We start from the raw sequence: 21,015 nt of genomic DNA on the forward strand, positions 1-21,015 counted from the left end.
TGCTCTCGCTGTCTCATTCGCTTGTGTTCTCTTTTGCTCTTTAGGTCTCTCACAATCTCTTTAAGTCTCTTGCACTCTCTTTAGGTTTTTTGCACTCTTTTGCTTTCGCACTCGCTCTTTTGCTCTCTTTCAGTCTCTTGCTCTCTTTCGCTCTCGCTCTTTATGGTTCTCTGTTTTGCTCTTTAGGGCCCTCGCTCTCTTTTTTGCTCGCGCTCTTTTTTGCTCTCGCTCTCTTGCTCTCTTTTGCTTGCACTCTTTGGCTCTCTTTCACTCTCTTTTGCTCTTTAGGTCTCTTGCACTCTCTTTAAGTTTTTTGCACTCTTTCGCTCTCGCTCTTTTGCTCTCTCGCTCGCATTCTCTTTTGCTCTTTACAGCTCTCGCACTGTTTAGGGCTCTCACTCTCTTTTGCTCTTGCGCTCTTTTTCGCTCTTGCGCTCTTTTTCTATTTAGGGGTCTCAGACTCTCTTTTAGGTCTCTCACTCTCTCATGCTCTCGCTTTGTCATTCTCTCGCTCTTTTGCTCTCGCGCTCTCGCTCTTGCTCTTTTGTTCTCGCTCTTTTGCTTGCTCTCCGTTTGTTGGTGCTTTTTTGCTCGCACTTTTTTGCTCTCTTTCGCTCTCTCTTTTGCTTGCATTCTCTTTTACTCTTTAGGTCTCTCACACTCTCTTTAGGTCTTTCACACTGTTTTGCTTTTGCTCTCTTTTACTCTCTCGCTTGCATTCTCTTTTGCTCTTTACGGCTCTCGCTTTCTTTTGCTCTTGCGCTTTTTTTCTATTTAGGGGTCTCACACTCTCTTTAGGTCTCTTGCACTCTCTTTAGAAGTGTTTTAAAAGATAAGTTCACTTTTGGGAACATGTAACATTCGCCCGCCGCCCCCTCCCTCCCTGACAGTACAGGGAGAAGTTTCCCCGTACTATCTGTCATATTTGAAAACAGTATGGCCATGCAGGGCTCCGCCCACACGGCCGCGTCACTCATTCACAGACTTCCGTGTATGAATGAACTGCAAGTTCAGACAGCCATAGCGGCTGTGGGCTTGCAGCGTTCAATGAATACCACGGTCCTGCTTGCTCACACATCCCGTACGGCAAGCAGATATTCTGACAGGTCTGCAGGAGACCTGCATGGCATCAGCGATCTACTGATCACTAGTGCAATGCTTTACAGGCTCCTTTTTGGACAAAAATAATAAATACACATATTTTTTTAGCCTGCAAAAAAAATGTGCATTTATTATTTTTGTCCAAAAGGTGAACTTATCCTTTAACTAGAACTCGATGTAAAGCTTAGAGCTGATGGCTATGTATGTATTGTATAGTTACATTGTGCCAAGCTGGGCCAATGTAGGTATATATATCGGATACCTTTTAGGGGCCGCTGTGGAAGGAGGGGATCACTGTACTAGTGGGCAATTTTCTGGGTTCTCCGCTTAGTGATCACGGGAGATGGGAGGATGGGTCATTCAAGCAACACTGCCTTCATTCACAGAATTCATTTTTACAATGAAAACAAAGCATTCTCTGATTGGATGAGGAGGAGATCCTGACCTAAATGCCCCACCTCCCAACTTCGTCAGATCACAGAATACCTGGTATTTATTTTAGAAATATAAGATGTTTTGTGAATGGCAGTGGTTTTGATTGAGCAACTCCCTGTGGTTACCATGCAGAGGGGCAGCCACTCAGCACATGACCCAGATGATTGCAGCTATCACTGAAGTTGCAGCAATTGTTCTCTTCCATAGCGGCCCCCCCAGGTATGAGATATCTCCCCGGACCCTGCATTCACTATATCCGCTCTCCCCGGACCCTGCATTCACTATATCCGCTCTCCCCGGACCCCGCATTCACTATATCTGGTCTCTCTAGACCCCACATTCACTATATCTGGTCTCCCCGGACCCCGCATTTACTATATCCGCTCTCCCCGGACCCCGCATTCACTATATCCGCTCTCCCTGGACCCTGCATTCACTATATCCGCTCTCCCCGGACCCCGCATTCACTGTATCCGCTCTCCATGGACCCCGCATTCACTGTATCCGCTCTCCCCGGACCCCGCATTCACTATATCCGCTCTCCCCGGACCCGGCATTCACTATATCCGCTCTCCCCGGACCCGGCATTCACTGTATCCGCTCTCCCCGGACCCCGCATTCACTGTATCCGCTCTCCCCGGACCCCGCATTCACTGTATCCGCTCTCCCCGGACCCCGCATTCACTGTATCCGCTCTCCCCGGACCCCGCATTCACTGTATCCGCTCTCCCCGGACCCCGCATTCACTGTATCCGCTCTCCCCGGACCCCGCATTCACTGTATCCGCTCTCCCCGGACCCCGCATTCACTGTATCCGCTCTCCCCGGACCCCGCATTCACTATATCCGGTCTCCCCGGACCCCGCATTCACTATATCCGCTCTTCCCGGACCCCGCATTCACTGTATCCGCTCTCCCCGGACCCCGCATTCACTATATCCGGTCTCCCCGGACCCCGCATTCACTGTATCCGCTCTCCCCGGACCCCTCATTCACTGTATCCGCTCTCCCCGGACCCCGCATTCACTGTATCCGCTCTCCCCGGACCCCGCATTCACTGTATCCGCTCTCCCCGGACCCCGCATTCACTGTATCCGCTCTCCCCGGACCCCGCATTCACTGTATCCGCTCTCCCCGGACCCCGCATTCACTGTATCCGCTCTCCCCGGACCCCGCATTCACTGTATCCGCTCTCCCCGGACCCCGCATTCACTGTATCCGCTCTCCCCGGACCCCGCATTCACTGTATCCGCTCTCCCCGGACCCCGCATTCACTGTATCCGCTCTCCCCGGACCCCGCATTCACTGTATCCGCTCTCCCCGGACCCCGCATTCACTGTATCCGCTCTCCCCGGACCCCGCATTCACTGTATCCGCTCTCCCCGGACCCCGCATTCACTGTATCCGCTCTCCCCGGACCCCGCATTCACTGTATCCGCTCTCCCCGGACCCCGCATTCACTATATCCGCTCTCCCCGGACCCCGCATTCACTGTATCCGCTCTCCCCGGACCCCGCATTCACTGTATCCGCTCTCCCCGGACCCCGCATTCACTGCAATTATTTTAGTAAATATAACTGATACTTTTTTCTCATCAGCAGTATATAGCAGTCTTGTGACTTCTGTATCCAGCAGAGCACTGGTTAAAGCTTGTAGGAGGCGTTTTCATTCTTCCCCGATTGTACTATGAGGCTGCAGGATCCCTGACCCTATGTCTGGACAGTGCTGATTTGGCCCTGTGCTGATCACATGCACTCTCCCAAGAAAAAAAAACTCTCTAGCAATGCACACCAAACTGAGCATGTGCAGAGTGCCCCCAAGTCTCTGATCAATCAGCAGATGTATTAGGGTCAGCGAAAGAAGGAGAGGATCAGAGAAGACAGCCTTTTTTTTTACACAATACAAAGGATTAACCCCTTAGGTACTACAGTGAGTACAACAAGCACGCTTTACTGCATATACAGACTGATTGTACTGTTTTGGGTTTAGTAATACTGTAAATAGACTCTGCCTGACCCAAGATGGCCACCAGCGTCACATGGTGCAAGAGCATCCAACCAGATCCCTGCACTTTTACTGTCTGATAAAAACACTCTATAACCTAATACATAAATGATCCCTCTCACATAGGAATACTTGGAGACATTTTGGCCACATCTGAAAGGGGCCCTGAAGCTGTACAATTCCATCCGAGAGGCTCTTCAAGGGCGTGAAACAGAAAGCCGGGAGAGCAATGGCAAGGAGTACCAGGAGCATCTTCCCCTGGAGATTCTGGAAGCTGGAATTAAATCTGGTAGATATAAGCAGGTGAGTCCGTAATCATTGAAATGTGTTCCAGAGAGAAGCTGCATTCCAGCTCACTGACCAGTCCTTACTCTGCAGGGTGTACTCAGCGTGAACAAGCATCGCTCTCAGCTCGAGGCCTTTGTGCGACTTCAGGGTCTGGGAGGCAAAGATTCAGGTATGAAAAGGCTTTTGATTCTGTATTTTCGGACCCCAAGTGGCTCTGAATGGACCTGATCACAACCCTGGGTCTGACAGCCAAAGTCTGTGATTGGGAGGATCTCCAGTTTTGGGCTTCCCTAAAGAGTGATATGGAGTGCTTATGGAATCACTTTTTATAGGGGATTTGGCAACATGTTGGACTTACTAGCAATGCCTTATCCCGTTTTAAATTTTTTACTCCGAGAAAAAGCAGGCAGCTATTGCTCTATTGTCTTTTAAGCTAACCCAAAATGCTCTGGGAGTTCTTTGTCATGTTTAAAATGTTTTTATTCTTGGTGGAAAAAAAAAAACATTCCCGGAATGAACTGAGAGGAAAAAAAAAAGGTTTGCTTACCTGTACACTGGTGGCTGTTATCACCATCAAAGTAGTCCCCTTGTGCGCGAGTGTCGGAAACCATCTTGGAATTCGTTTTCCAGAATGCTGGGCAGAATCTTTGTCGCGGCACGCTGGATATCCGGAATGTCAGCAAATCTGTTGCCTTTTAAGTCCTGTTTTTAATTTTGGAAACGGACAAAAGTGTCAGGATGTTAAAGCGGAGTTCCACTCACCCTGTCAAAAAATAAAAGTCAGCAGCTACAAAAACTGTAGCTGCTGACTTTTAAAAAACAGCCACTTACCTGTCCCTCGGTCCAGTAGTGTGTCCCCCGCAACCCGTTTCACCAGCCGTCCTGTATTCCAGGAGGCCGGAATCTTCAGTGTGGGCACCCGGCTGTGACAGCTTGCGGCTTCTTAGCCGGGTGCCCGCTGCGCTTCATGAATGGTTCTGTAGTTTTCTGGGACCTGTCACGTGTTCCAAAAGGCCGCAGGGAGGGAGGACACCTTCCGCTTCCGATCGCCTAGGCCAGGGGTAGGCAACCTGCGGCTCTCTAGCTGTTGTGGAACTACATTTCCCATGAGGCATTGCAAAGATTACAAAACTGACAGTTACAGATATGACTTGCAGAGGCATGATGGAACTTGTAGTCCTGCGGCTCTCAGGTTGCCTACCCCTGGCCTAGGCGATCGGACTGGAAGTGGGAGCGGGTACCTGTCAAATTTGGGTACCCATTCCCCCCTCGCTCCCCAAAGGTGCCAATCCTTAATGCGGAGTGGGGGAGCAGTCATTAAAGTGGAACTTCCCCTTTTGGGTAGAGCTCCGCTTTAAGTGAGGGGAATAAGGTGATTGGTCAAGTTTTGGAATAGATTTCTGGGCCAGGAACTCGTAAACACTTAACGCATCATGTGCAGGAGCATTGTCGTGGTGAGAATCCACTTGTCAGGCCCGAAGTTCCAGTCTTTTCCTTTAAACAGATTCCCGTAACCTTTTCATTTTCCTGCAAAAAGGTAACAAGCGAGCGCACGATACAATGAAGCAGCTAGCATAAAAGAATGAACCCCTATATCCTCAAATATGACTCAAATGTAAAATGCAGCGCTATATGATATGATCAATAAATGAAAGTGATAAAAGTGACTATATCTGCCATTTAAAAACCATGTTGTCTTTAAAGTCTCTCAAATCTCTAGAAAATGTCTTTCTCTTTTTTATCTTCTGTTCTTTTTCTGCGTTCTCCATAAGGAGTTTCAGTCTATCTGATTCTATTTCATATTCTTCTTTTCCCATATATGGGGCTAATTGGTCCCGTATTTTATTAACTTCTGTATCTAAATGTATCAGTTTTTTTCTTCTTACTCAAAATCAAAAATTTGAGTAAATCTATACCCATATTGTTAAAAAATTGATACCATTGATTTCATTTTCCACATTTGCATCCTTCCTTTGCTTTGATTGCCCACTTCTTGCATCATCATGGATGTTTGCCCGCTCCTCCTAACGCCTATGCCATTCAAAAACATTTAATTTCTTCATAAATTGTTCACCATAAGTCTTTGGTAACAGACTTAAAGTTTCACTCGCACGTTTGCCGATTTCCATGCAAAATTTGATGCTTCAGATTCCTGTCACTCATTTTCCAGCAGCGCAACGCACAGACGTGTTATTTCTTCTACTTCTCCATGAAGATGAGTCCACTAGTCCGTGACCCGGCAGAGTGCAAATTAGAACATGTCAGAACATCTTTGCTGGCGATGTCAGGAGACGGAGGGGACGCTCCTCCATATATTTTGGTCATGCCCTCGGTTTGGGCACTACTGGAAGGGAGTTTGTTGTATCATTCAGAAATTCACGGACCATCCCGTGCCTATGGATCCGCCATTTTTTTACCGATAGGTCACTTAAGGCTTACAGGCACGTCGATTGTGCATCATCTATTAAATGCAGCCAAGTCCTGCATTGCTCTGTGTTGGCGGAAGCCGTATCCTCTCTCGCTGGGGCAATGGCTACGTAACATTGAAGAAACTAAGCAGGGTTAGACGCTTACACATCAGCATAAGAGGGAAATTTACTCTAAAATGTGGACTTTATGGAACTTGTCTGTTTACTCGGATGAGGGAAAATCACTCCTTGAGACAGGGTAGGACTGGCCTACCCTTCCTGGCCTTTCCATGGTTCCGTGCCCCCCCCCCCTTTTTTTTTTTTCTCTTTATCTGCTCTCTCTCCTTTTCTTACTCTATGGTGCTATCTGATGCTTCTGCATCCTGCAGTGTTTTGTATTTCTTCCATTTGTGAATGATTGCACCAACTGTTGTCACCTTCTCACCAAGCTGCTTGGCGATAGTTTGGTAGCCCAGTCCAGCCTTGTGTAGGTTTACCATCTTGTCCCTGACATCCTTGGACAGCTCTTTGGTCTTTGCCATGGTGGAGAGTTTGGAATCTGATGGTTTGATTGCTCCTGTGGACAGGTGTCTTTTATACAGGTAACAAAATGAGATTAGCAGCACTCCCTTTAAGAGACTGCTTCTAATCTCAGCTGTTACATGTATGAAAGACACCTGGTAGCCAGAAATCCTGCTGAATGATAGGGGATCAAATCCTTATTTCCCTCATAAACATGCAGATCAGTCATCATTTGTTAGACGCATTTCTGCTGAATTTTTTGTTGCTATTCTGTCTCTCAGTGTTACAATACACCGAACATTCGATTTTTAGACCGATCATTTCTTTGTGAGGGGCGAACATTCACCATCAGCCGGGTATCAAATACGCATTTCCTTCACTGTATGCTTATATGGATGCATGACGTGTCTTCTGCTGTTCTGTTGTTTTCAACAAACATAGAATTTGTCAGAACACGCTCGAGTGCGAATGGCTTTGTAGCACGCCACCATAGTACTATGCCACAGGCATTCTGGGAAATACATTGTCGCTCCTCTTATATTGTATACCTTGGTATTGAAATGGGTCTAGTACTTGATGCTGAGCTTTTCACAAATAAAGCTTTTGAAAAAAAATTATAAGGAGATAGTCATCTAATCATTCAAAACAATAGCGCTCCCTGATAGCCCACCCCCTCCCCCAACAAGGTATACTCACCTGTCTGCACTCCTTTGCTGTAGAAGTTCACCCTGAGTAAGCTTCGTTGTCAGAGCTTTCCCGGGTTTATGATGTAATTGTCCCCACCATGTCACAGTGATTGGGCCTGGCGATTAGCCGTTTAGACCCAAGCACTTTGACAATGTCAAATCTTCCCCCATCTCCTGATGCCCTACTCCATTAGGGCTAGAAAAAAGCAGGGGAGGGGTGAGTTGAGGCTGTGTGGATGGGTGATTATACCTGGCTGGGGGGGTAAGCTATCCGAAAGGCACTGTCACTTTGCCCTCAGTGGAGAAGGATCTGGCTTCTTTTTGTTTTTTGTGTTTTTGTTTTATTTTTTGTTTTTTTTGTTTGTTTGTTTTTTTTAAGGATATCAAAGCATGTTTCTTGCATAGTTCCTTTTGTTGCACATTGAGGTACATGCTAGATAGTGCCGGTGTTTTGAAAATCATTTATTCTTGCATTCCAATACAGATTTGCAGAGCGACGTTTTGATCCACGGCACCAAGTCCCGGAACAGAGCGATCCATGGAGATGTAGTGGCTGTAGAGATTCTGCCCAAACCTGAGTGGAAGGGGAGAACGGGAGCTCTGTGTGAGAACGAGGCAGAGGAGAGAACTGGAGAGACACAAAGTGAAGTTATGATGACCGGTGAGCTGAACAGGAGGGACTTGGTAGTATGGTGGGCCCTGGAAGCAGTGCATAGTAGCGGAGGGACTTGGTAGTATGGTGGGCCCTGTAAACGGTGCATAGTGGCAGAGGGACTTGGTAGTATGGTGGGCCCTGGAAGCGGGGCATAGTGGCGGAGGGACTTGGTAGTATGGTGGGCGCTGTAAGCGGTGCATAGTGGCGGAGGGACTTGGTAGTATGGTGGGCCCTGGAAGCGGTGCATAGTGGCGGAGGGACTTGGTAGTATGGTGGGCCCTGGAAGCGGTGCATAGTGGCGGAGGGACTTGGTAGTATGGTGGGCCCTGTAAGCAGTGCATAGTGGCGCAGGGACTTGGTAGTATGGTGGGCCCTGTAAGCGGTACATAGTGGCGGAGGGACTTGGTAGTATGGTGGGCGCTGTAAGCGGTACATAGTGGCGGAGGGACTTGGTAGTATGGTGGGCGCTGTAAGCGGTACATAGTGGCGGAGGGACTTGGTAGTATGGTGGGCCCTGGAAGCAGTGCATAGTGGCGGAGGGACTTGGTAGTATGGTGGGCCCTGGAAGCGGTGCATAGTGGTGGAGGGACTTGGTAGTATGGTGGGCCCTTTAAGCGGTACATAGTGGCGGAGGGACTTGGTAGTATGGTGGGCCCTGGAAGCGGTGCATAGTGGCGGAGGGACTTGGTAGTATGGTGGGCCCTGGAAGCGGTGCATAGTGGCGGAGGGACTTGGTAGTATGGTGGGCCCTGGAAGCAGTGCATAGTGGCGGAGGGACTTGGTAGTATGGTGGGCCCTGGAAGCAGTACATAGTGGCGGAGGGACTTGGTAGTATGGTGGGCCCTGTAAGCGGGGCATAGTGGCAGATAAATGGACAGTGTGATGGTGAGCCTTCAGACCTGCATTCACGTTTTGTCTGCACCCAGGTCGTGTGGTGGGAGTGTTGCAGCGGAATTGGAGAGATTATGTAGCTACTTTCCCATCCAAGGAAGATACCCAATCCCAAGGAAAGAATGCACGGAAGGTTCTTGTGACACCATGGGACTACAGAATTCCAAAAATCCGAATTAGCACGCAGCAAGCAGAGGCATTACAGGTACATTCACAGATGCATTCCTGTTCTTATACAAAAATTTAATTCTGAAGGAAGTTGTATTGTAACTAATCCCTCTTCCAGATTAGAAGGAAAAGCATGTTCTGGGGGGGTACCTTCATATTGATGGAGATCCTCAAGTGGTAGTTGCATTTACTCCTTTTACTATTCTATCTATTCTAATGACTGTATTATGTGATATAATAGTATGTCTACCCTATCATGGCCACCGTTAAAATGGAACCCCAATCTAAATTTTTTTTTTTTTTTTTACTTTGAACCTCTATATTGTAGGGCACAGATGTTAAACACAAGGCCTACGGGCCAAATCCCGCCCTCCAGGCCATTTCATGTGGCCCTTGCACCTCTCCTGCAGGTACCCCCTTGTCTCCACCTCCACCTTGTCTGAGAAGTTGGGAGCAGAGAGGAGAATAGAACTCCTCTGCCAAATCCTGCACCTCTCAGTGCAGCTGCAGCACCCCTCATCTCTGCCTTCTCTGGATGCAGCATTCAGCAGACTCTGGTAACTGACTCCATTCCTCCTCTGGTCCTCCTCCAGACCCGGCACTTTCTGCTTTCCAGCTCTGCCCCCAAAGGGGGTGCATGGTGATGTTGGGGAGGGTGTGCGATTCTTGACATCCAATGTAATTGGGGGGGTTGGGGGGGTGCTCTGGTCATCTAGTCTTACAGATACAACCGGCCCTTTGAGGGCAACCATAATGCTGATACGGCCTGCAGTGAAATGGAGTTTGACGCCCCTGTTCTAGGGTTTTACATTTATGTGTACCCTCATTAGGGATGTTTTCCCTTTTTGTGTCCCCATTGAAGTGGTTCTAAAGGCAGAAGGGTTTTTCGTTTGTTTGTTTTTTACCTTAATGCATTCGCTGCATTCTGCATGCAGCTCCCCCACCCTATTATACTTACCTGCGCCTGATCTTGATCCAACGCTGTGTGAAACAGCAGAGGTTCTCTCCGCTCTCTCCCTCCTCAGGGGCTCAGAGGCAGCAGCGGGAGCAATTGGCTTCTGTAGCGATCAGTCACAGCCAGTGAGGAGGGGGACAGGACCAAGCTGAGCCACGCTCTGTGTGTCAATGAAGGTAAATGTTTAGGTTGCAGTATGCTCCCTCACCCACCCTCCCATTGGCTCCACCTGCTGTCAATCAAAGCCAGTGACAAGAGAGCGGGAGGCGGGGCCGAGCCATACTGTTTGTGTCTCTAGACACAGGCAAAGCGGCTCGGAAGCAAGCTCGCGGATGTTTTCCCATAGCAAGTGACTTGCTATGGGGGCTCATCAAGAAGAGGAGGAGGAGACGGGAGTGAATGTAGCCTTACTGCTGTACGTATTCAAGCTTCATACAATCAGCTGTTAGGCAATGAATTGGATACAGGATCTGTTCACATACTGTATCCAAATCACTGTTTGTATAATACGTAATCCTGACTGCTGCAATCTGTATGCTGTGTCATATGCTGCATACATCTGATCACTACGCATCTATACTGTGCTATGAGTTATATATTTATCACCATTTCTTTTTAAATTGTATGTTACATATTCCTGACCACTGCGCTCTGTAATCTGTGCTGTACCCTACGGACTGCTGAACTCTGTAAGCTGTGGTTTGTTTTGCACACCTCTGACTACTGTACTCGGCTTAGAGAGTTGTGAGGATTATGTAAAATATAGTGCCCAAGTACAGAGTGAAGGGGTTGGTAGGATTTAATATACAACTCTGTGCAGTGATTAGAAGTGTTTTGGATAAATCCCAGCATACATAGCGCAGAGGTTGTGTCCTCAATGTGCAGGGATCAGAAATATGTAACATACAGTCAGGTCCATAAATATTGGGACATCGACACAATTCTAACATTTTTGGCTCTATACACCACCACAATGGATTTGAAATGAAATGAACAAGATGTGCTTTAACTGCAGACTGTCAGCTTTAATTTGAGGGTATTTACATCCAAATCAGGTGTACGGTGTAGGAATTACAACAGTTTGCATATGTGCCTCCCACTTGTTAAGGGACCAAAAGTAATGGGACAATTGGCTTCTCAGCTGTTCCATGGCCAGGTGTGTGTTATTCCCTCTTTATCCCAATTACAATGAGCAGATAAAAGGTCCAGAGTTAATTTCAAGTGTGCTATTTGCATTTGGAATCTGTTGCTGTCAACTCTCAAGATGAGATCCAAAGAGCTGTCACTATCAGTGAAGCCATCATTAGGCTGAAAAAACAAAACAAACCCATCAGAGAGATAGCAAAAACATTAGGCGTGGCCAAAACAACTGTTTGGAACATTCTTAAAAAGAAGGAACGCACCGGTGAGCTCAGCAACACCAAAAGACCCGGAAGACCACGGAAAACAACTGTGGTGGATGACCGAAGAATTCTTTCCCTGGTGAAGAAAACACCCTTCACAACAGTTGGCCAGATCAAGAACACTCTCCAGGAGGTAGGTGTATGTGTGTCAAAGTCACCAATCAAGAGAAGACTTCACCAGAGTGAATACAGAGGGTTCACCACAAGATGGAAACCATTGGTGAGCCTCAAAAACAGGAAGGCCAGATTAGAGTTTGCCAAACGACATGTAAAAAGCCTTCACAGTTCTGGAACAACATCCTATGGACAGATGAGACCGACATCAACTTGTACCAGAGTGATGGGAAGAGAAGAGTATGGAGAAGGAACTGCTCATGATCCTAAGCATACCACCTCATCAGTGAAGCATGGTGGTGGTAGTGTCATGGCGTGGGCATGTATGGCTGCCAATGGAACTGCTTCTCTTGTATTTATTGATGATGTGACTGCTGACAGAAGCAGCCGGATGAATTGTGAAGTGTTTCGGGAATATTATCTGCTCATATTCAGCCAAATGCTTCACAACTCATTGGACGCTTCACAGTGCAGATGGACAATGACCCAAAGCAGACTGCAAAAGCAACCAAAGAGGTTTTTAAGGGAAAGAAGTGGAATGTTATGCAATGGCCAAGTCAATCACCTGACCTGAATCCGATTGAGCATTTCACTTGCTGAAGACAAAACTGAAGGGAAAATGCCCCAAGAACAAGCAGGAACTGAAGACAGTTGCAGTAGAGACCTGGCAGAGCATCACCAGGGATGACACCCAGCGTCTGGTGATGTCTATGCGTTCCAGACTTCAGGCTGTCATTGACTGCAAAGGATTTGCAACCAAGTATTAAAAAGTGAAAGTTTGATTTATGATTATTATTCTGTCCCATTACTTTTGGTCCCTTAACAAGTGGGAGGCACATATGCAAACTGTTGTAATTCCTACACCGTTCACCTGATTTGGATGTTAATACCCTCAAATTAAAGCAGACAGTCTGCAGTTAAAGCACATCTTGTTCGTTTCATTTCAATTCCATTGTGGTGGTGTATAGAGCCAAAAATGTTAGAATTGTGTCCATGTCCCAATATTTATGGACCTGACTGTACACCCTAAGGTATAGAGTGCAACATTCAGGCGTACTGCAGCCTTTTTTATATGGTGTACTACAGTGAGAGGTATGTAACTTTATAACCCAGCATACAGAGTATGGAGGGCAGGAGTATGTCATGTACAAGGCATGCTATAAAATCATGTGCCCCCTGTCCATAGCTTACCTCTGCCCCCCACCCCCCTGCCATCCACAGCTTTCACCTCTGCACCCAGCCACCACTCCTCTCTATCTACAGCTTTCGCCTCTTGACCCAGCAACCACCCCTCTCCATCCACAGCTTTCGCCTCTGCACCCAGCCACCACCCCTCTCCATCCACAGCTTTCGCCTTTGCACCCAGCCACCACCCCTCTCCATCCACAGCTTTCGCCTCTGCACCCAGCCACCACCCCTCTCCATCCACAGCTTTCGCCTCTGCACCCAGCCACAACCCCTCTCCATCCACAGCTTTTGCCTCTTGACCCAGCCACCACCCCTCTCCATCCACAGCTTTCGCCTCTTGACCCAGCCACCACCCCTCTCCATCCACAGCTTTCGCCTCTTGACCCAGCCACCACCCCTCTCCATCCACAGCTTTCGCCTCTGCACCCAGCAACCACCGCTCTCCATCCACAGCTTTCGCCTCTGCACCCAGCCACCACCCCTCTCCATCCACAGCTTTTGCCTCCGCATCCAGTCCTCCTCATCCACAGCTTTGCCCTCTGCACCCCAACTGCCCCCCTACCCCTTCATATCCTTCATCTCTGCACCCAGCCTAGACCCTTCCCATCCCTCAGCTCTCACTTTTGCACCCAGCAACCTACCCATCCACAGCAGCATCTTATAGGTTAGGCAGACACAGATTTTTTTTTTTTTAAATACATAATACTTTGTTCTGGACAACAGCAGGGTGCAAGTTGAAACGAAGGGTCGTTGTCGGTACCTGTGACACCAGCTGAGAGATGCAAGGCACATGCCCTGGGTGCACTCTACTAGTGACAGCCCTGTTTATTTACAAGGATTGGAAAAAAAACAGACAAACCATTCCATGCCCCTAAATGGTTTCTGGTACTCAAAACAAAACAAAAAAGGTTTACTCCTCCCATAGTTTCCTAATAAAGCTCTGACAAGATTCTCCTTCCTTTAGAAATCCCATTGACCCCACCACCCCCCCAGCCCACACACCACCCCCCATTGACTTCTCCATCACATCCAACAACGCCACCATCAAACCCGCCCCGCAGGCCAGAGTACTTGTTGTCATTCTGGACTCCAACCTATCCTTCCAGCCCCAAGTCCAATCTTTAACAAACTCATGCAGACTCCACCTCCGCAACATCGCCAAAATCCGCACGTTCCTAACCCCAGAAACCACTAAACAGCTCATCCACTCCCTCATCATATCACGACTCGACTACTGCAACTCCCTCCTCACTGGCCTGCCTCGCCGCTGGCTATCCCCGCTTCAGTCCATCCTGAACACGGCTGCCAGACTCATTCACCTTTCCAACCGCTCCATCTCCGCCACCCCCCTCTGCCAATCCCTCCACTGGCCTCCATTCAGTGTCCTCCACCCCCCTCTGCCAATACCTCCACTGGCTTCCGATTGCACAACGGATCAAATTCAAAACCCTAACACTGACGTACAAAGCTGTCCACCATAAGGCCCCGAACTACATCACTGACCTAATATCCAAGTACCACCCAACACGCACACTCCGCTCCTCACAAGACCTCCTTCTCTCTAGTTCCCTGGTCTCCTCCTCCCATGCCCGCCTCCAGGACTTCTCCAGGGTGTCGCCCATCCTCTGGAACTCCCTGTCCCAACCCATCAGATTATCACCTACCCTCCTCTCCTTTAGGCGCACCCTGAAAACCCATCTCTTCAGGGAAGCCTACCCCACCCCCTGCTAACTTGCCGACATCCCCCACAGCTATCTCCTCCTGTGCCACTATCCCCTCCCTCCTAGATTGTAAGCTCCAAAGAGCAGGGCCCTCAATCCCCTCATGTTTTGCATTGTGTTGGTATTGTTCTGTCACATGTTCTGTCCCCCTTTGTAATGTACAGCGCTGAGCGAACTATCGGCGCTTTATAAATACTGTATAATAATAATATCTCGATCCATCTATTCCTAGATGGGTTCTGCCATTCGACCCATACTTCCCTCCTTTCCCAGATCTCAGCTGACTGGTTGAAATCCCTAGTAGGGACTTTGCAACTGCTGATGTTGACACTCTACGTATTGATTGTGTTGGTCAGATGATTGTTACATTGAACTTTGTGTTACAAGGTGTTGGATGCTATCCAAGTTATATCTCAAAACTCGGCAGAGCAACTGTGTAGGCAGACTTATTATGCCTACCCCCCACTGGAGGCCATCTTTTTGGCTGTTTGCTGGCTGAAATCATTGAAAATGCTCACTTAACTAAGCAACGCAAAGCTAAGAATCAGCAACACAGGTCGTTGCTTTTAGTGGTGCACCACAATAAACATTCTTGGACCGAAACCGAAAATTCAGGATGCATTTGGCCAAAAACCGAAATGGACAATTTAAAAAAAAAAAAATTTTTTTTGTTTATATATAAAATTGTATTGTGTTGAACATAAATTCAAGAAATTAATTAAAAAGTCGAACACCTTTCGGCTGCTTTCACACTGAGCAGTTATTGATGCGCTTTTGTGTAAAATTTAAAAAAAAAAAAAAAAAAAAGGCAAAAAAGAAAAATGCATCTCTTTATGTTCAGTGTATGTCTTCACACTGGTCCGTTGCGCTTCCCTTGCGGTGTTAATAATCCTGCTTTTGTTGCATATTTGACGAGTTAAAAAAAAGAAAATGCACCAAAAACGCACCTCTCCATTGAGGCCTGGTTCACACTAATGCGTTTTTAGGGCTGTTTGCAGAAGCGCACTACAGTCCTTTTTAACATGGTTTCCTATGGGACACATTCACCGCGTTGCTTTTTTAGAAAGGGTCAGGGACTTTTAAATGCAAAACAAACTTCCATGGAGACACTGCAGAAAATGCTTGCAGTGCGTTTTTGACATGTTTTCATGCATTTGCTGCATTATCTTTGCATTTTTAATCTGCCAAGCAATAAGTTGGCCAAAAAAATGCAAAACACATAAAAAAAGTGTAAAAAAAAATAACTGTGCCCCAACGATGGTGTCATTGGGAGGAGCTGTGCCCCATCGGTGGTGTCATTGGGAGGAACTGTGCCCCATAGGTGTTGTCATTGGGAGGAATTGTGCCCCAACGGTGGTGTCATTGGGAGGAACTGTGCCCCAACGGTGGTGTCATTTGGGAGGAACTGTGCCCCATCGGTGTTGTCATTGGGAGGAACTGTGCCCCATCGGTGTTATCATTGGGAGGAATTGTGCCCCAACGGTGGTGACATTGGGAGGAACTGTGCCCCAACGGTGGTGTCATTGGGAGGAGCTGTGCCCCAACGGTGGTGTCATTGGGAGGAACTGTGCCCCATCGGTGTTGTCATTGGGAGGAACTGTGCCCCATCGGTGGTGTCATTGGGAGGAACTGTGCCCCAACGGTGGTGTCATTGGGAGGAACTGTGCCCCAACGGTAGTGTCATTGGGAGGAACTGTGCCCCAACGGTGGTGTCATTGGGAGGAACTGTGCCCCATCGGTGTTGTCATTGGGAGGAACTGTGCCCCATCGGTGTTATCATTGGGAGGAACTGTGCCCCATTGGTGTTGTCATTGGGAGGAACTGTGCCCCATTGGTGTTGTCATTGGGAGGAGCTGTGCCCCAACGGTGGTGTCATTGGGAGGAACTGTGCCCCATCGGTGTTGTCATTGGGAGGAACTGTGCCCCATCGGTGGTGTCATTGGGAGGAACTGTGCCCCATTGGTGTTGTCATTGGGAGGAACTGTGCCCCAACGGTGGTGTCATTGGGAGGAACTGTGCCCCATCGGTGTTGTCATTGGGAGGAACTGTGCCCTATTGGTGTTGTCATTGGGAGGAACTGTGCCCCAACGATGGTGTCATTGGGAGGAACTGTGCCCCAACGGTGGTGTCATTGGGAGGAACTGTGCCCCAACGGTGGTGTCATTGGGAGGAACTGTGCCCCAACGGTGGTGTCATTGGGAGGAACTGTGCCCCATTGGTGTTATCATTGGGAGGAATTGTGCCCCAACGATGGTGTCATTGGGAGGAATTGTCCCCCAACAATGGTGCCAGTGAATGAAAGAGCGCCCTAAAGGCTAGATAAAAGCAAGCAATGGGCTGCATCTGGTCCCCTGGCGGCAGTTTGGAGACCACTGGTCTCATCATTCATGGGTTTGTACACCCATGCAAGGGATTACGCACGTTAATTCCCCTGTTGGGCCTTCCCTCCAACCATGGAACCTACTTCTAGTATTGTTGGAGGTACAAAGACCTCCACTTGATTTTATTTGGGACATCATCTTGGAGTTACTATCCAGTAAGGTAGCTTTTATTGTAGCCATCACTTCAGCCAGAAGGGTTTCTACGTTTTCAGCTTTGTCCTGTAGGGAGCCCCATTAGTTTTAAGTGGTTTGTGCTTTTTATTTTAATGAGCACATTGTTAACCCTTCTGTGTCCAGCTCCTGTTCACCCCAAGGTGATCTCTTCCCATTGGCTGGAAGTGATGAGGGCTATCGGGATCTACCTTAATGCTGCTTTTGGGCTCTGGTGGTCATCTGTAGTTCCACCGAATCAATGTATCTTCCTCTGCAGATGCTAGTCAGCCGACTCCAAGAAAAGGTTTTTATGGTGAGCGCCAAAATCCTATTTTTTCGGCGGTTTGTGTATGGCCAAATTATGCGGCTACAGAATTTTGTGGATTTCAGCAACTCTGTCATTTGCAATGAGTGACGGTTATTTCTTGGCACGGCTCAGCACATTGTGAAAGGTTTTGTAGACGAGCTGCTGAGCAGTCTGTATTCTGCTCCTTTCTGCTGCTTGGGATGGGGGGGGGGCGTTGGGTTGTCCGATATTGCTTTTAGAGCGTGCCTCCTGGGACTTGATTTTCATTTTGTTTCATTACAGGAAAGGCTTTTTCTGAGGGACTTTTAACTCCTCCCCCCCCCGGCCGTACGCCTATATGCTACCTCTCTGTGGGTGCGCCAAGAGGCCGCATATATGCGTACCTAAAAAGAAACAGAGCTGTGCTGAGAGTGCGCACCCAGAAAACTACCCATCTCTGCGATCGGGAGCTTTCCGTGCATCCAGTCACGACGGTCACATGATCAGAAGCTCCGCCTCCTGACATCTAAAACCGCTTAAAGGGCTGGAAGGTGCCAGCGCCAAGGGGTTAAAGTGTATGTAGACCCTAACAATGAAGTTCTCCGATTGGCTCTCCCTTTTTGGTCTTTTAAATATTCAGTTGAAAGTGTTTTGTAGTATCTGTTTGATATATACATACTAAATCATTGAGCACAGTGGCTAAGTGGTTAGCACTTCCGCCTGGCAGTACTAGGGCCGTTGGTTTGAATTCCACCTTCCTGGAGTTTGCATGTTCTCCCTGTACCTGCGTGGGTTTCCTCCCGCACTCCAAATATATGATGGGAACACTGTATGATGGTAACACTGTATTGCTCTGGTCACTGTATGTGAAAAAAAAAAAAGAAAAATTGTAAAAAATAAATTAAATAAAAAAGAATTAAAAAAAGAATTGTTGAAATTTTTTTTGGTTTTGTTTTTTTTGTTTACATACTGTCAACAGTCAGTGTCCCTGATCACCAGTTATATGATGATCCTGTGCTGCACTGGTGACCGAATTTAAAAAAAAAATTGTGACAATTTTTTTGTTTTTTGTTTTTTTTTTTTTTCTTATTTCTTCTGATGACAAAAATTTGTGACAAAAAATTACAACTTCAAAAAACTCTCCATGCTTTTTACTAATTACCTTGGACTGCCTGCTTTCCAAAAAGGGGTCATTTGGGGGGTATTTGTACTGTCCTGACATTTTTGGGGCCTCAAGAAATGATATCAGTATCAGGATTGATCGGTTTTCAGATATATCCCATGGTTTGTGGATTCTATAATTTTCCTACAGACTAAATAATAAATACTGATTTGGGTTATTTTTCACAAAAGAAATGTAGCAGAATACAAATTGGCCTAAATTTATGAAGAAAAATGATTTATTTTGAAAATGTTATAACAGAAACGAAGAAGAGCATGTGGTTTTTTTTTGTTTCTTTGCTTTGTTTTTTTTTTTTTGTTTTTGTTTTTTGTTTGTTTGTTTTTTTAATTTTTGGTCTTTTTTAATTTCTTTAGCAAAATGTTTTTTTTAAAAAGCGGTGATTCATCATTTGAGTAATGAGTTGCATGACTGCGCAATTGCCATTCAAAGTGTTGAAAGCTGAAAATTGGCCTGGGCAGGAAGGGAGCGACAGTGTCCAGTATTGAAGTGGTTGAAGGGATAAAAGACGAGGAAATGTGTATATCTTGTAGAGATGTACTTTGTATATGTTTTATTTTGCCATGACATATGCTTTAAAGGATAAGTTCATCTTTAATAAAAAAAAAAAAGTATAATAAATGCACATTTTTTGCAGGGGAAAAAAATGTGCATTTAAAATTTTTTTTTTTTTAACTGTTCAGCCTGTAAGTCATTGCACCAGCGATCAGCAGATTGTGGGTGCAATGCCTGAATCCTGCAGACTTGTGAGTACAGTGTCTGCTTGGACATCCGATACAGGCAGCTACTGAATGGCAGGAAGAATCAATGGACTATTAGCACTCCTTGCAGTTCTTTGAGAACTGCAAGCTGTCGGCCCTGGAGGCCCACAGTAGTTGTAGTTCATTCACAGAACTCTGTAAATGAATGAACGATGCAGCCATGTGGGTGGAGCCTGAAACATTATTATTATTATACAGGATTTATATTATTATTATTATACAGGATTTATATATTATTATTATTATTATACAGGATTTATATATTATTATTATACAGGATTTATATTATTATTATACAGGATTTATATATTATTATACAGGATTTATATATTATTATTATTATTATACAGGATTTATATTATTGTTATTATACAGGATTTATATTATTATTATTATTATACAGGATTTATATATTGTTGTTATTATTATTATACAGGATTTATATATTATTATTATACAGGATTTATATATTATTATTATACAGGATTTATATTATTATTATTATTATTATTATACAGGATTATTATTATTATTATACAGGATTTATATATTGTTATTATTATTATACAGGATTTATATTATTGTTATTATACAGGATTTATGTTATTATTATTATTATTTTTATACAGGATTTATATATTGTTATTATTATACAGGATTTATATATTATTATTATTATTATACAGGATTTATATATTATTATTATACAGGATTTATATTATTATTATTATACAGGATTATTATTATTATTATACAGGATTTATATATTATTATTATTATACAGGATTTATATTATTGTTATTATACAGGATTTATATATTATTATTATTATTATTATTAATATACAGGATTTATATTATTGTTATTATACAGGATTTATATTATTATTATTATACAGGATTTATATATTATTATTATACAGGATTTATATTATTATTATTATTATACAGGATTTATATATTATTATTATTATACAGGATTTATATTATTATTATACAGGATTTATATTATTATTATTATTATACAGGATTTATATTATTATTATACAGGATTTATATATTGTTATTATTATACAGGATTTATATATTATTATTATTATTATTATTATTATTATACAGGATTTATATTATTATTATACAGGATTTATATATTATTATTATTATACAGGATTTATATATTATTATTATTATACAGGATTTATATTATTATTATACAGGATTTATATATTATTATTATTATACAGGATTTATATATTATTATTATTATACAGGATTTATATATTATTATTATTATACAGGATTTATATTATTATTATACAGGATTTATGGCGCCAACAGTTTGCTCAGCGCTTTACAATACAACGGGAGACAATACAGCAACAATACAGTTCAATACAAGAGGGATAGGAGGGCCCTGATCCTTGGAGCTTACAATCTACGAGGGAGGGGCTGGTGGAACTAAAGGTAGTAACTGTGGGGGATGGACTGGTAGGAGGAGTAGAAGATTCCATTATTAGCTGAGGGCAGGATAGGCTTCCCTGAAGAGAGAGGTTTTCAGAGATTGCCTAAAGGTGAGCAGAGTAGGCGATAGTCTGATAGATTGGGGTAGAGAGCTCCAGAGGATGGGGGAGGCTTTGGAGAAGTCCTGGAGACGAGTATGGGAGGAGGAGACGACAACTAGAAAGCAGGAGGTCGTGCGAGGAGCGGAGAGTACAGT

The 21,015-nt window shown here is 45.3% G+C and overlaps 1 protein-coding gene across 1 annotated transcript in view; it reads left to right on the top strand.

The window, feature by feature from the left end:
* The window catches only part of DIS3L (DIS3 like exosome 3'-5' exoribonuclease), an 89,038-nt gene that overhangs the window by 17,071 nt on the left and 50,952 nt on the right, over positions 1-21,015 (top strand). Inside the window, exons 4-7 of the mRNA XM_089665269.1 lie at positions 3,666-3,842; positions 3,918-3,996; positions 7,928-8,104; positions 9,025-9,194. Of these exons, the coding sequence (XP_089521395.1) occupies positions 3,666-3,842; positions 3,918-3,996; positions 7,928-8,104; positions 9,025-9,194 (603 nt within the window). The remainder of the gene's footprint in view (positions 1-3,665; positions 3,843-3,917; positions 3,997-7,927; positions 8,105-9,024; positions 9,195-21,015) is intronic.

This window comes from Staurois parvus, unplaced genomic scaffold (genome assembly GCF_062004578.1).
Source record: "Staurois parvus isolate SC_StPar_1 unplaced genomic scaffold, SC_StPar_1.0 ptg002170l, whole genome shotgun sequence".
In the NCBI taxonomy this organism is placed as follows: domain Eukaryota; kingdom Metazoa; phylum Chordata; class Amphibia; order Anura; family Ranidae; genus Staurois; species Staurois parvus.